The 16,576-nt window shown below is 45.8% G+C and overlaps 1 protein-coding gene across 1 annotated transcript in view; it reads right to left on the bottom strand.

Annotated features, from left to right (window-relative positions):
- The window catches only part of LRPPRC (leucine rich pentatricopeptide repeat containing), a 203,060-nt gene that overhangs the window by 184,720 nt on the left and 1,764 nt on the right, over positions 1–16,576 (bottom strand). Inside the window, exons 2-5 of the mRNA XM_056568127.1 lie at positions 9,772–9,971; positions 5,124–5,246; positions 3,573–3,694; positions 2,662–2,720 (exon numbers count right to left, since the gene is read on the bottom strand). Of these exons, the coding sequence (XP_056424102.1) occupies positions 2,662–2,720; positions 3,573–3,694; positions 5,124–5,246; positions 9,772–9,971 (504 nt within the window). The remainder of the gene's footprint in view (positions 1–2,661; positions 2,721–3,572; positions 3,695–5,123; positions 5,247–9,771; positions 9,972–16,576) is intronic.

Genomic DNA, 16,576 nt, shown 5'->3' with positions numbered 1-16,576 from the left:
CGCAATCAAAATAGACATGGAGCCCCCCCCCCCACAGGGGGCATTATATGTGAGGGGCACAGGAGAGGGGTTATTATAAGTGAGGGGCACATGTCAGAGGGGAATTATATGTAAGGGGCATATTATAAGTGAGGGGCACATGTCAGGGGGGCATTATAAGTGAGGGGCACATGACAGGGGGGGCGGGGCCCTGTCATGTGCCCCTCACATATAATGCCCCCTTATGTGCCCATCATATATAATACCCCCTGTCCTGTGCCCCCCACATATAATGCCCCCTGTCATGTGCCCCTCACTTATAATGCCCTGTGCTGTGCCCCTCATATATAAATACCCCCTGTCCTGTGCCCCCCACATATAAATACCCCCTGTCCTCTGCCCCCCACATATAAATGCCCTATGTCCTCTGCCCCTCACATATAATGCCCCTGTCCTATGCCCCTCACATATAATGCCCCCTGTCCTATGCCCCTCACATATAATGCCCCCTGTCCTATGCCCCTCAGGGGGCATTATACATGAGGGGCACAGGACACCGGTTTTTATAAGTGAGGGGTACATGTCAGGGGGCATTATACATGAGGGGCACATGTCAGGGGAGCATTAAATGTGAGGTGCACATGTCAGGGGGGCATTATATGGGCACATGACAGGGGGGGCCTGTCATGTGCCCCTCACATATAATGCCCCTCTGTTATGTGCCCCTCATATATAATACCCCATGTCCTGTGCCCCTCACGTATAATCCCCTGTACCATAGTGCCCGAGCAGCTCTCACCTTTCTCACACACTGCTCTGTTCTTGCAGTGTGCGCCGAGGGGACATAATCGCCAGGCGCCAGTGCGATGGTGTGACGTCATTGTGCCGGCCTGCCGTGGATTGCGTCCCCGCGGCTCACAATGCAAGAACGGAGCAGCGTGTGGGAAAGGTGAGAGAATGGTGGAGCAGGACAGCTGACAGCTCCCGCTCAACCATGCTACAGGACAGGAGGGGCTTTAGTCTCTGCCTCCCGTCCCGCTCCAGGCTCTCACACTGCTGGCCCAGCCGGTGTAGTGAAGAAAACTGTTTCATCAGCTGTTCAGGACACAGAACTTTTCAAGACACCGTTTTCTTCACTACGCCGGTCGACAGGGCAAGATGCTGAATCGGGATAGGAGCAGGAGGACGGCCCGGCAGGACAAGCACCGACTCTGCTCGGGGCCCCAAGCAATTGCTTAGTTTGCCTGTCCTGTAGAGACGGGCCTGGAAGCATCATGCTTTGGGGCTGTTTTTCAGCAAAGGGACAGGACGACTGATTTGTGTAAAGAAAAGAATGAATAGGGCCATGTATCGTGAGATTTTGAGTGAAAACCTCCTTCCATCAGCAAGGGCATTGAAGATGAAATGTGGCTGGGTCTTTTAGCATGACAATGATCCCAAACACACCGCCCGGGCAACAAAGGAGTGGCTTCGTAAGAAGCATTTCAAGGTCCTGGAGTGGCCTAGCCAGTCTCCAGATCTCCAGATCTCAATCCCATAGAAAACCTTTGGAGGAAGTTGAAAGTCTGTGTTGCCCAGTGCCAGCACTAAAACATTACTGCTCTAGAGGAGATCTGCATGGAGGAATGGGCCAAAATACCAACAACAGTGTGTGAAAACCTTGTGAAGACAGAAAACGTTTGACCTCTGTCATTGCCAACAAAGGGTATATAACAAAGTATTGATATAAACTTTTCTTATTGACCAAATACTTATTTTCCACTATAATTTGCAAATACATTCTTTAAAAATCAGACAATGTGATTTTATGGATTTATTTTTCACATTATGCCTCTCATAGTTGAGGTATACCTATGATGAAAATTACAGCCCTCTCGTCTTTTTAAGTTGGAGAACTTGTACAATTGGTGGCTGACTAAATAATATTTTGCCGAGAACAGCCCTCCTCCAGTACGGCCTGTTTTTGGTTGCCATTTTACACAGTTCCCTTAATACATTAGATAGGAAACAGTATTGCACCAAAAGAAGGTGCGTGTTTTTAAAAAAAAAATTTTTATTACCCCCGCCCTGACCAAATATGTATTAAAATGCTCTGCCCAGCCAATCTCTTTAAAAGTAAGATCATATGTAGTGCATCCGCAGCATATTTCACGCTGCGGAATCGCCAATGACTGACAGAGAGCTCCCTGCTGCGCCAGTGTGTCCTGCATGTTTGCTTGTAGAAGTAACTAAGAGCAGACACACACAGAGACCTGTGAGTCTGTAGTAAACTCTGCACACATGCGCTGTTTACTCTTAGATATCCTGGCCACTCTCGGCATACCTAAGGGGGAAACAGCCACGGTGTCTGTAAGAACACTGCAGATGCTCATGGTTTACTGCTCTCAGATCCCTTTGTGTCTGCTCGTAGAAGTGGATTGCTGCTACAAGCAGACATGTAGGGCACATGGGCGCAGCAGGGAGCTCCCGCTATTGACGGTGAGATATACTGCATATGCACTAAGCATGATCCTACCCTAAATATGTAAGTAGAATCTAACTATAGAAGAAAGTTCAAGCATAAGGATAGGGCTACACATCGATGACACCGGTTATGCAGCCATAGATCACCAGGTGACCCTGTGAAAACAAAGCTTATCGTAGCCCTTGCCTAAATTGTGTAATGACACAAATACTACGCACCTTGCACCATCAATGTCCCCTTCACTGCAATAAGCTGCTATAAGCCCCTGATAAGTGCCCTGGAAAACAAGAAGAAATGATTACAATGGTTTAACTGGGAGAGATTTTTGCATAATGCAAATACATTTTTTTTTAAAGATCCCGCTACCTACATCTTTATCTCTATACGGTGTATGGTATCTCACCAGAGAGAAATGTGTAATAGAAATTTGGAAGATGTAGAAAACCTTGTACAAAGCAACAGTGGAGCAGTTGCACATAGCAACCAGATTCCAGTTTTGGATTATTATTATAAAAAAATTTTAAGAGGCCTTTTTTAAGGAATCATTCACACTAAGGAATTTCAAGGCAGAAACAGTTCAGAGTATCATGACGTCAGGACTCCGCTCCCATGTGACATCACCCCCGCCCCCGCTATGCAAGTCTATGGGAGGGGGCGGAGCCGTGACATCACGATACTCCAGCCCCGTGGTCGCCACCCGGCTGTTTGTGAGCTGGCACCGCGGCGTGCAGCTCAAACAGGTGGGTGGTGAATACAAGATTGCGGGGGTCCCCAGCAGTGAGACATCTTATCCCCTATTCTTTGGATAGGGGATAAGATGTCTCAGGGCCGGAGTACCCCTTTAAACTCCCTCACTGAACTTAAACTTATTCTCACTGTTTTGTGATGAAAATCTGCAAACAAAAAATTGAATAACTTTAAAAGCAGGAAGCTGGCATGCTATTGGTTGCCATGGGCAACAGAGATGGCGGGACAGATTTATCTTATGTGTCACTACATAATTTTATGTTATAAAGTGTCTTTTCTAGTTGATTGAAACATTCTGGGAACCTCTATACTGTCAAAAAAAAACGAAAAAAATATAAAATAAAATCCCTCATTCTAATGTTAAAAAAAAAAAAAAAAACACCTGATCAGGCTCCACATTAGCCGCTTCCATGTTGGCAAGGAATTCAGTCGGAGAAAAAACATGTTCATTTTGTATGTAGACGCCCAGCAGTGTGTTGTAATGGGTAACATTCAACTCCACACCTAAGAAGACAAAAAAAAAAATAAAAATTAATAATGTCTTAAAGGGGGATTCTGGTTTCTGAAAATACTTCAACCCAAAATACATAAGTTACTAATACAGTGTTATCACTAATTGTACAGTGCCATTCACCTCACAGGTAGTCCTCTCATTGTCAGTGTGGTGTTGTCTCCAGGGACAACCCATCATCCTCTGTTGTCTCAAAAGGCGTAGCTGGATCTGGTCTCTGAGCACAAGTCCCGCCCCCCAAGTGATGTCATCACCTCTGACCAGCCACTTCGCAATCATCATCATTTTTGGTCATACACACAAATAAATATGCATCTGTGTTGGGATATTTAGGGAAGAATGAGAAGTGTTTACAGCCAGCTGCCTTGTGCTGCACAATGTCACATGCGGAAAAGGAGACAGAATGAATAGTAGGTGCTGCAACCTCACTGTGCGGTAGTCTGCAAGATGTTCTGCAACAGCTTAGGGTGGGGAACTGGTAGGAGTGCTGTGGGAGGGAAGCAGGCAGGGTGGGAGGACTGTGATGAAGAGCTAAGGGAAAGCAATGCATTCTGGGCATTGAAGTGCAGACAATCTTTTCAACCAGAAAATACAGAACTGAGACCCCCTAACAGAAAAGCAATGCTACTATATTGCAGTATTTTTTTATTTTATTTACCGTATGTCAGAGTGCCCCTTTAGTATTATCCTACTGATGGCAGAATAAGGCTGCAGTAGCCATGCATATTAGGCAGGGAACATATCCAGGTAGTGTGGTGGCTTTGGGAGGGGGCACTGTGTGGTTTTATTTGCATCCAGATTCCAGCCATTTATACATATCTACAGGATAGAGAATAAGTGCCTGAATGCTGGGGATCCAATGTCTGCGACCCACCACAATCTCCAGAACAGGGTCCTTAATCTCCTGTTGGAATTAAGTGGTGGTTAGGCTACTCTACTCATTGTCTTATAGAGCTGCCAAAGATAGCAGAGGACTGCACTATCCCCATCAGCTCCCAGAGGCAACACATGGACTGCTGCTCCATTTCCATGGGAGGCTTGAGACATTCTGGATCCCAGTCAAACCATGAGATCAGACAATTTTCACCTGTCCTGTGGATAGGGAATAAGTGTTAATGGCTGAAATACCCTATTAACATGTCCTCCACACTTTAGAGTAGTATTCTTATGGAAACAAGGGCAACCTCATCGGTAATGTGATTTGTGCTTCATCATTAAAAGAAGGCGGTCTCATGAAGACAACAGCTCAGGATACACTATTCCGGTGCCGATTCAGCTTATCACTATAAAATACATTGCAAGTGGTGAGACCACCCCTTAAAACTAGGTGAAAGCTGCTCCCTACAGTTACACAAGGACAAAACAGCAAAGCAGTAAGAGTAAAAAAAAAAAATAAATAAAATAAATAAAAACAATCCATACCCAATTCTTTCAGCTTATTCCAGATATTGTTTGCCACCTCTGTCCGTTCCACCAGGGGCACCTCCGGCATAAATGAACCACAGGCACGCAAAAAGAACCAGGCCTGGTTGCTGTTGGGTTGACCTAAAAAAATAAAATGGTTCCATTTCAAACATTCTGTTTGCCGCCAGCGAAAGTGAACAATTCAATAACATTCAGTGGCAAAAAGCTCATAGAGAACTAATCAGAATCTGCTGCAATTGTATCAAGGCTAGGTATTCTGCATTCTTCAAAAGCACATCTGCCGTCCTTCTAGTGTACAATGTATCACAGTATAAATACAAAAACTCAGGGCCTAAGCTCGGGGAACCAATTCCCTTTTGGGAAATCCCCATACTACAAAAAAAATTACTTTATTATATTTGTATTAAAATAGGAAATGACTAATGATTAAAAATACAGCAATAAAATTCCAGATGTTAAAATATATTTTAGGATTAACCCACTCATGAACTGTACCCCTAAACTGGACTTTTGTGTCCAGTTCATTCCTCCTGAGGACGGTGTTGATGCACTGAAACTAGTAGAGGACAGCAAATCATGGTTTTTAATTGGCACATACAAAAGTCCAGTTTAGGGGTACTGCAGACCCCCCAGTGACAGTTCTTAAGTGGGTTTATCCCAAAATATATTTTCACATCTGGAATTGTTTTGCTTTATTTTTAATCAGTCATTTCCTATTTTAACACAAATATAATACAAGTAAATTTTTAGTAGTAGGGGGGTTTCCCAAAAGGGATCTTGTGCCCAGGGTTTAGTCCCTGGGTTGTGTCAATATTAATTATGGTTCCTCACCCACCCTGGGGATTATTTGTGAGTGGTGCAAAGTATCACAGGGGGGGGGGGGGGGGGGGGAATGTTTTAGTCTAAAGCATGCAGAGAGAGAAGGATAAAAGACTGCCCCCACTAGGTGCCATCTCCAGAGGAAGAAATAACAAGTGAGGAGAATCCTCTTAATCCAATAAAAACTTGTTTATTAAATAAACAAAAAAATAGAGAACAGACTACATCAAAGCAAGACGCGTTTCGGGAGTTGTACCACCCTTCCTCAGTTGCAGATGACACATCTGCAACTGAGGAAGGGTGGTACAACACCCGAAACACGTCTTGCTTTGATGTAGTCGTTTATTAAATAAACAAAAAATAAAATAAAGTTTTTATTGGATTAAGAGGATTCTCCTCACTTTTTATTTCTTCCTCTGGAGATAGCACCTAGTGGGGGCAGTCTTTTATCCTTCTCTCTCTGCATACTCCCTACCGGACAGCTTGCAAGCCTCCCAGAGTACCCCAACTACAGGGGTGATAGGCTTTACCTCAAGGTAATTTCCAGGTGAGAGTCACATCACAGACCCTCACAGACAGCCGATTGGATCCCCAGAATTACACTTTTGGTCTAAAGCAGTGTTTCCCAACAAGGGTGCCTCCAGCTATTGCAAAACTACAACTCCCAGCATGCCCGGACAGCCGTTGGCTGTCCGGGCATGCTGGGAGTTTTAGTTTTGCAACACCTGGAGGCACCCTGGTTGGGAAACACTGGTGTAAAGCCAGTGTTATTGGGTTTAGTTCACACGTGGAGTATTTGTTGAATGTCCTCAGTTCATATCCATGTAAAGGCAATGGTCATTTCATATGTTCCCTTTTGTTGTCGAGGCCTTGGCATTGCAGAAGAACAAGAACAACAGCCACTGCCTTTGCTAACTTTTTACTAACTTGTTACTTGCTCTTTTGGCGAGTGCCGTGGTACTCTTACTTTTTTTTTCCTTCTTACTGAAGCATATGTAAGGTCCCTTTCACACATTTTACAATAACGGATGAAAAATAAAAAAAAACTGATGCAATAACAGATGATAACTGACGACCATCATCCGTTATTTTAATGAGTTCTTTCTTAAGAAACCTGATGTTCATCCGTTATTACCAGTTACATCCGTTTTTTGTTTTTTATCAGGTTTTTAACCTCAGCTATACTGAGCATGCTCAGTACAAAGAACGGATGTTAAAAAACCTGGTTTTTCCTCAACATCTGGTTCCCATGGACTTCAATGTTAAATTTTAACGTCCGGTTTTTAAAAAATTTTTTTTTGGGCCAGACCAAAAATTAGTGCATGCACCGTCTTTTGTGCCGGCAAAAATAACTGACATTAGTAAAAACGGACATGTCTGATGCAAAAAAGGATGTTCAAAAAAAAATAAAAAAATCGCACCGACGTGAATGGAATTTTTTTGATGGCCGCTTTCAGGACTTTTTGCCAGGAATAATAACGGAGGTTTTTTACAGGTTGATACCTGTAGTGAGAAAGGGGCCTAAGTGATACAGAACAAAACTTCTTAAAGTGCATCTGTCACCTAAACTGACCTCTGTAAAGGAGCCCCATAAGTACATTCTCCTTCTGCCCTAACATATGGTTATTTTATTATTGTGGCGGCTGAAAATTAGCAAAAAAAAGGACTTTGTAAGTCCATTACCAGTGTCCTGAAGACGGGGTCAGTGGGTCAGGAGCTGCACTGATCAGAAACACATCTCTCCCAGACATCACCGGCCTTTGATTAACACACAGGGCTATTTAGCTGGCAGCAGTCCTCTGTGCGCAGCCTGCACGTGCACCAATGCTGCTGTTTCAGGCCCACATGCAGACTTCACATAAAGGGTTTCTGCCAGGAGTAGCCCTGTGTGTAAATCGAAGGCCATTGACGTCTGGGAGAGATGTGTCGGTTTGGCGCAGCTCTGCTTTCAGGACACTGGTAACAGATATATAAAGTCCTTTTTTTTTCCTTATTTTGGGTCACCACAATATAAAATCAACGTATGTTAGAACATAACACTGTGAGGATGACGCACTTATAAGCCTGCATTACAGGGGTCAGTTTATGTGACAGCTGCACTTTAAGGAGTTGTGCCAAGTATCACTATTATATCCTTCAGCAAGAAGAAAATATCACGGCACTCACCAACAGGGCAAGAAACAGCTTCCTAAAATTTAGGTGACAGATGTGCTTTAAAGAATTTAATGGGAAAGTGGATCTTGCAAAATACTTTACAAAAAAGTACAAGTGACAACCAGGAGAGATAACACAGACCAAAGATCAGGCTTAATGGCCCCACTCCAATTATTGCAATAGCAATCCCTAACCAATAGCATATAGAGTGTTCCCTAACACGATCACACTACCCACAGGGTCCGTCTGTAGGCTATAACTGCAGGGCAGCAGCTAAATCAAGCTGGTGCACATTAGTCTGCACAAGAGACGTACAAAGAAAATTTTAAAGGGGTACTCCAGTACTTCAAATCCCATTCTCTATCTGCAGGCTGTAGGCACTGTACTCTTGCATCTCCGGCGCTCCCATGGATGTTGCCTAGAGCACGTGCTGATATGCCAGTCCATGTATGGGGAGAGACGTGACCCAGTTCTATGGCAGGGGGTCTCAGCAGTTGGACCCCTAATGGGATGACACACATACCCTATCCTATAGATAAGGGAAATGTTTTAAATCACTGGGGTACTCCTTTAATCACTTAAGGATGCAGGAAGCTAAGCACGCATCATAGCAGGCTGGTTCCTGATCATCTGAGGGCACGGTGGGAGTGCCCTTACCTGCCTCCTCGCTGTCCCTTCGCTGCTCCAGTCAGCCATGGCAGGCTGGAGAAATGGAGCACCGATAACACTGATTAATGCTGTTCTATGGAGTAACATTGCTCAGTGTGTGCAATCAGATGATTGCAAATAATAGTCTCCTGTGGGGACTAAAAATAAATACATGTGAAACTAAAAAGTTTGAACCCCCCCATTTTCCCCATTTAAAAAAAAATGTATGTAAACAAAAATAAACATAAACCTATGTGGTACCGCCGTGTGCATAAAAGCAAGCATTAGAAGGTAATGAGGAAAAAACCTTAAAAGGGGTACTCAGGTGGAAAACTTTTTTTTTTTTTTTTAATAAACTGGTGCCACAAAGTAAAGTGTACAGGGTGAAAACTACCCCCCCACCCCCAAATTAGCAAAATTGTGATTTATGTTTAAATTTCCTTACACAAAAAAAAAAAACCTTTTTGGGGTTTACCATACATTTTAGGGTAAAATAAGTGATGTCATTACAAAGAACAACTAGTCACGCAAAAAACAAGCCCTCATATGGGTCTCTGAATGGAAATCAAAGTTATGGATTTTAGAAGGCGAGGAGGAAAAAACGAAAATGCAAAAATAAAACTGTCTGTGTCCTTAAAGGAGTACTCCAGTGCACACTTTTTTCATGTTATCCCGTCCGGGCTGCAAAATAAAAGAAAACACACTTTATCTTACCTGCCAACGAGCCCCCGCCTCGGCCAGTGATAGGCTGAAGCTCCGTGTGACGTGCCGGGCTAACAGGAAGTAAGAAGAATACAGCCCGGGGACCCAACACCTGTACCGGAGCTCCGGGGGCTCGTTGGCAGGTAAGAGAAAGTGCGTTTTCTTTTATTTTGCATCCCGGACAGGATAACATGAAAAAAATTGTGCACCGGAGTACTCCTTTAAGGCCAACATGGGATGGGTCCTTAAGGGATTAAACAAAACCTGATTTGCCATGGTGCACACATCTGTTAAACTTTTTTTTTTTTTTTTTTTTTTTTACCTGCTTTGCAAATTTCTTCAAATGTTCTAAGCAGATTTACTTTGCCGACACGTCCACTTTTCTTCAGCCTGGAACCCATCAGATGTATAGACCAACCTTCCTGCCATGGCCTTACCCGGGCTACCGGAGCAAAATCGGATTCTGTGCTTCCCTTCTCTTGTGCAACTACTGTAAAAAATCTGGAGGAGCTGCTCAGGCATCTGAAATAGGATTGAAAAACAACGATTATGAGTTTATGCTTCCACAATTTTTCGAATCCTCCTAAAGAAAAAAAAATCTATAAAAATTATGTTGTCTTCCAGGTCATTAATAGTGTTGCCCAATGTCCCTCCAACTATTGCAAAACTACAACTCCCAGCATACCTGGACAGCCAAAGGCTGTCCGGGTATGCTGGGAGTTGTAGTTTTGCAACAGCTGGAGGCACCCTGGTTGGGAAACACTGCCATAGACAACTGTGGTGCCGTTTCTGGATTAAAGCAGCCATGAGTTTCTAGTACAACCCCTTTAAAAAGAAGTAGATTTTCAATGGCAAGAATATTCAGTAATTTAAAGGAGCACTCTGACATTAACGGGGGTACTCCAGTGGAAAACGTAATTTTTTTTTTTTTTTTAAATCAACTAGTGCCAGAAAGTTAAACAGATTTGTAAATTACTTCTATCAAAAAATCCTAATCCTTCCAGTACTTATGAGATGCTGTATGCTTCACAGGAAGTTCTTTTCTTTTTGAATTTCCTTTCTGCCTGACCACAGTGCTCTCTGCTGACACCTCTGTCCATGTCAGGAACTGTCCAGAGCAAGAGAGGTTTTCTATGGGGATTTGCTCCTGCTCTGGACAGTTCCTGACATGGACAGAGGTGTCAGCAGAGAGCACTGTGGTCAAACAGAAAATAAATTCAAAAAGAAAAGAACTTCCACTGGAACATACAGCAGCTGATAAGTACTAGAAGGATTAAGATTTTTAAACATAAGTAATTTACAAATCTGTTTAACTTGCTGGCACCAGTTGATTTAAAAAATAAATGTTTTTCACAGGAGTACCCCTTTAAAATAAAATGCATCCCCTACGTACTGGATAGGGAATAAGTGTCTGATCACAGGGGTCTGACCTCTGGTCCCCTGTGATCTCCAGAAGGGGGCCTTGAATAGAATGCTTATGTATCTACAAAACTCCATAGAGAATGCATGGAGTGTGTACTGCATCGGGGAGAATCGGGTGTAGAGGTCAAACCCCCTGTGGGTAGGGGAAATGTTTTTAAATGTTGGAGTAACCCTTTAACAACCACAGTTTAGAAAACATGTTCAGGATTTTACTATTGTCGCTGGAAAGAGTAAAGGCAGGAGGAGTAGTAATTGGTCGCGTCTTAGAGTGTCATGTGATTTACACCGCAAAGGAAGGTGACAATGTAGAAAAGTGATCGAATGAGTTTTAAAGGAGTTCTCTAGCGCTAAACATTTTATCCCCTATCAAAAGGATAGGGGATAAGATGTGAGATCGAGGGGATCCTGCCACTGGGGGCCCCCGCGATCTCTTCTGCAGCACCCCCGTTTCTCAGTGGCTGATGGATGGCAGTTCAGGGGACGGAGTATTGTGACGTCACAGCTCCGCCCCTCGTGACACCCCACCCCTTTGATGCAAGTCTATGGGAGGGTGCGTGGCTCTGTGCAGCTGAAAAACAGGGGTGCTGCAGGAGAGATCGCGGGGGGGTTCCCAGCGTCGGGATTCCCACAATATAACATCTTATCCCCTATCCTTTTGATAGGGGATAAGATGTTTAGTGCCAGAGTCTCTCGTAATAATCCTAGTAAATAGAAGTCATCCCTTCTTGTCAAGTTGTTAAACAACACTGCTCAAAGAAATAAAGGGAACACTTAAACAACACAATGTAACTCCAAGTCAATGACACTTCTGTGAGATCACACTGTCCACTGAGGAAACAACACTGATTGACAATCAATTTCACATGCTGTTGTGCAAATGGAACAGACAACAGGTGGAAATTATAGGCAATTAGCAAGACACCCCCAATAAAGGAGTGGTTCTGCAGGTGGTGACCACAGACCACTTCTCAGTTCCTATGCTTCCTGGCTGATGTTTTGTTCACTTTTGAATGCTGGCGGTGCTTTCACTAGAGGTAGCATGAGACCGTGTCTACAACCCACACAAGTGGCTCAGGTAGTGTAGCTCATCCAGAAAGGCACATCAATGCGAGCTGTGGCAAAAAGGTTTGCTGTGTCTGTCAGCGTAGTGTCCAGAACATGGAGGTGCTACCAGGCGACGTGGAGGAGGCTGTAGGAGGGCAACAACCCAGCAGCAGGACCGCTACCTCTGCCTTTGTGCAAGGAGAAGCAGGAGGAGCACTGCCAGAGCCCTGCAAAATGACCTCCAGCAGGCCACAAATGTACATGTGTCCACCCAAACGGTCAGAAATAGACTCCATGAGGGTGTTATGAGGGCCCGACGTGACTGAGTACTAGTACCGATATTTTAATTCTAGTACTCGATGATACCAAGTACGAGTACTTTTCTTTTAAAGGGAATCTGACACCAGGGTGAGCCGGTTTCTGGCGCTGCTTACCATATAATATGTGGGTCCTTGTTGTGTACAATGGAGGCGGCTGCTGTCGTATGAGTAAAGATTTATCTCTTCTCCATTGGGCAGAACAGGGAATTTGCATTGGCAGCGAGACCGATGTCTCCGGAGTGATTGCGCTGATGTTCACATGTTGAGCAGCGATAGAAACCGGGTCACCTGCACTATCTACCTATAAATTCAAGTTAGTGCAGGTGACTCTGCTGTAAGATTGTCTTTAACAGTAGGTAGTATCCCCTTGTAGTATAAATAGTTGCAGACATTAGACAGCAGGGCCCCCCTTGTAGCCAGCAGGATCCCCACCTGTAGACAGCAGCCCCCCTTTGTAGTTGCTCACTGTCCGGTGTAGCCGCTCCGTAGCCCCGTTCTCATCACTTCCGCTGTCCCGTTCTGCCGTCCACATTATGGTGTCTTAAGGAGGAGCATGTGACATACAAGTCACTTTGCTTCCTCTGTAGCGTTACGCTGGGCGCAGTGGAGTGACATGTATGTCACATGCTCCTCCATAAGATGCCATAATGTGGACGGCAGAATGAGGCAGCGGCAGTGATGAGAATGGAAGCACTACACCAAGTATCAGATTTGGTATCGGGAACATTAGACGAGTCCCCGGTACCATGCAGATACCTGGTATCGGCCATGATACCGATACTACTAACGGTCTCGGGACATTCCTAGAAAGCAGGTTCACGCTGAGCACATGTGACAGACATGACAGACTAGAGATGCCGTGGAGAATGTTCTGCTGCCTGCAAAATCCTCCTGCATGACTGGTTTGCAGGTGGGTCAGTAATGGTGTGGGGTGGCATTTATTTTGGGGGCCCACACAGCCCTCCATGTGCTTGCCAGAGGTAGCCTGACTGCCATTAGGTACCGAGATGAGATCCTCAGACCCCTTGTGAGACCATATACTAGTGCGCTTGGCCCTGGGTTCCTCCTAATGCAAGACAATGCTAGACCTCATGTGGCTGCAGTATGTCAGCAGTTCCTGCAAGAGGACGGCATTGATGCTATGGACTGGCCCGCCTGTTCCCCAGACCTGAATCCGATTGAGCACATCTGGGACAACAGGAGGAATTGTCAGAACTAAATAGGGTTGGTTTGTGACAAACACCAATTATTGGTGTACTGGCCACTTAAATTTAAAAAAGCCGGCACACGCGCGCCCTAGGAGGCAGGGAAGCACGTGCCGGCAGAAAAGGGCAGGAGGAGAAGAACAGAGCGGGGCTCGCAAGCGAGAGCGCCCTGCAACGTGAGGAGAAGGTCCGGCGGGGACAGAAGAGGACGTGGCGGAAGGTAAGCGGCAGTCCGGGGTTCGCGTGTGGGCGCATCCCGCAATGCGAACCACGGAACTGCCGGGAGCAGAGCCCTAACAGTGACCACAGACCACATCTCAGTTCCTATGCTTCCTGGCTGATGTTTTTTTCACTTTTGAATGCTGGCGGAGCTTTCACTAGTGGTAGCATGAGACCGTGTCTACAATCCATACAAATGGCTCAGGTAGTGCAGCTCATCCAGGATGGCACATCAATGCGAGCTGTGGCAAGAAGGTTTGCTGTGTCTGTCAGCCTAGTGTCCAGAGGTTCGAGGCGCTACCCGGAAACAGTCCAGTACATCAGGAGACATGGAGGAGGCCATAGGAGGGCAACAACCCAGCAGCAGAACCGATACCTCCGCCTTTGTGCAAGGAAGAGCAGGAGGAGCACTGCCAGAGCCCTGCAAAATGACCTCCAGCAGGCCACAAATGTGCATGTGTCCACTCAAACGGTCCGAAACAGACTCCATGAGAGTAGCATGAGGGCCCGACACCCACCGGTGGGGGTTGTGCTTACAGCCCAACACTGTGCAGGACGTTTAGCATTTGCCGGAGAACACCAAGATTGGCAAATTAACCACTGGTGCCCTGTGCTCTTCACAGATGAAAGCAGGTTAAACACTGAGCACATGTGACAGACGTGACAGAGTCTGGAGACGCTGTGGAGAACATTCTGCTGCCTGCAACATCCTCCAGCATGACCGGTTTGGTGGTGGGTCAGTAATGGTGTGGGGTGGAATTTCTTTGGGGGCCGCACAGCCCTCCATATGCTTGCCAGAGGTAGCCTGACTGCCATTAGGTACTGAGATCCTCAGATCCCTTGTGAGACCATATGCTGGTGCGGTTGGCACTGGGTTCCTCCTAATGCAAGACAATGCTAGACCTCATGTGGCTGGAGTGTGTCAGCAGTTCCTGCAAGAGGAAGGCATTGATGCTATGGACTGGCTCGCCCGTTCCCCAGACCCGAATCCAATTGAGCACATCTGGGACATCATGTCTTGCTCCGTCCACCAATGCCACGTTGCACCACAGACTGTCCAGGAGTTGGCGGATGCTTTAGTTCAGGTCTGGGAGGACATCCCTCAGGAGACCATCCGCCACCTCATCAGGAGCATGCCCAGGCATTGTAGGGAGGTCATACGGGCACGTGGAGGCCACACACACTACTGAGCCTCATTTTGACTTGTTTTAAGGACATTACATCAAAGTTGGATCAGCCTGTAGTGTGGTTTTCCACTTTGATTTTGAGTGTGACTCCATATCCAGACCTCCATGGGTTCAATGCTACATTGTAACAAAACTCTTGCTGTTTAGGGTTAGCAAACCAGCTTGACAACCCCTGCAGAGAGGATGGGAAAGGTTTTAGAGTAGTGTTTTCTAAACAGTGCGTCTCCAGCTGTTGCAAAACTACAACTCCCAGCAGGCCCGGACAGCCAAAGGCTGTCTGGGCAAGCTGGGAGTTGTAGTTTTGAAACAGCTGGAGACACACTGTTTGGAAAACACTGTTCTAGAGACAAGAGGTAGTCAGGAAACTCAAGGAGCCAACCTGACTATATATTGTTGCTTGGCTGCCCGTGCGTGCATCATTGCTGCAGTGGTATGATCCATGCTGACCGTCACCCAACCTCCCCAAAATTCAATATAACTAAGAAGGCACCTGATAGTGGTTTATGGGAAATGTTCTTTATCCTTCATGAAGTTCCATAAGATCAGATCTGCTGCAGCCATAAGATTACTACATTAGTGTTCAAGCAACGATGGGGGAGATTTATCAAAACCCGTCCAGAGGAAAAGTTGCCGAGTTGCCCAAAGCAACCAATCAGATCGCTTCTTTTATTCCTCAGAGGCCTTTTCAAAAATGAAAGGATCGATCTGATTGGTTGCTATGGGCAACTCAGCAACTTTTCCTCTTGACAAGTTTTGAGGAGTCTCCCCCTATGTAACAAAATTACAACTCCTCCTGGTAACACAAAACAAAGAGCCCCCCCCACACCCAATCACAGCTCAGGGTCAGGATGCACAGTGACCTTTAAAGGTCACAGAGCTCTATGCTGCTCATAAAGAGCAAATATTAAGCAAAGCATTGTCCGGACATGCTGGGAGTTGTAGATTTGCAACAGCTGGAGGCACCTGGGTAGGGAAATATTGTCATCCTAAAGCTTTTTCTAGCAGAATGAAAGACGTTGACCATTCAGCAATGGCGAGCATCAGTGACATCAAGGTCAGAGCTGTGCCATGTAATGCTGTGCCCCATACAGTAGCGGCACAAAGTGCCCGTCTGCACAGCTCATGCAGCATAGTGCCCTCTGCCACTATAATATGCAAAGGAAGCAAGAAAAGTACATGTGACTGATGGTGGATGGTTTCCATTGGTGTCTAGGGTATAGAATACTGCACCAAAACCAGACATGACGTCTTCAGAGTAGCAACACATATGGGTGCAAAGCCCACACAGCATGGCACCATGTACATAATGTGCACAAGAGTAAGGCATGAACCTATCCTACTAGAAGCAATGAATGTCAGGCCTGATGCCAGCACCCTGCCACCAGAAACAGTGTACCACAGCTAACCATGAACCCAGAACCTTGGCACCAGATTCAGAGCAACCTGTAGAAGAGTCTGGCATGAACCCTGCACCCAGGCACCAGAGTCGGGCATGAACCCTGCACCCAGGCACCAGAGCCAAGAACAATTTTCACACCCAAACACGAACCACACATTGCAACAGGTACAAAATCTGTACAAGAGTAAAACATGAACCTATCCTACTGGAACCAATGAATGCCAGGCCTGATGCCTGCACCATGTCACTGGAACCAATGTACCACAGCTAACCATGGGTCCAGCACACCGGCACCAGATTCAGGAGCTGGGCATGAACCCCGCAGCCAGGC

This window comes from Hyla sarda, chromosome 3 (assembly GCF_029499605.1).
Source record: "Hyla sarda isolate aHylSar1 chromosome 3, aHylSar1.hap1, whole genome shotgun sequence".
Lineage (NCBI taxonomy): Eukaryota > Metazoa > Chordata > Amphibia > Anura > Hylidae > Hyla > Hyla sarda.
The sequence above is the reverse complement of the archived record's forward strand: the minus strand, read 5'-3'. Positions and strand labels throughout refer to the sequence as shown.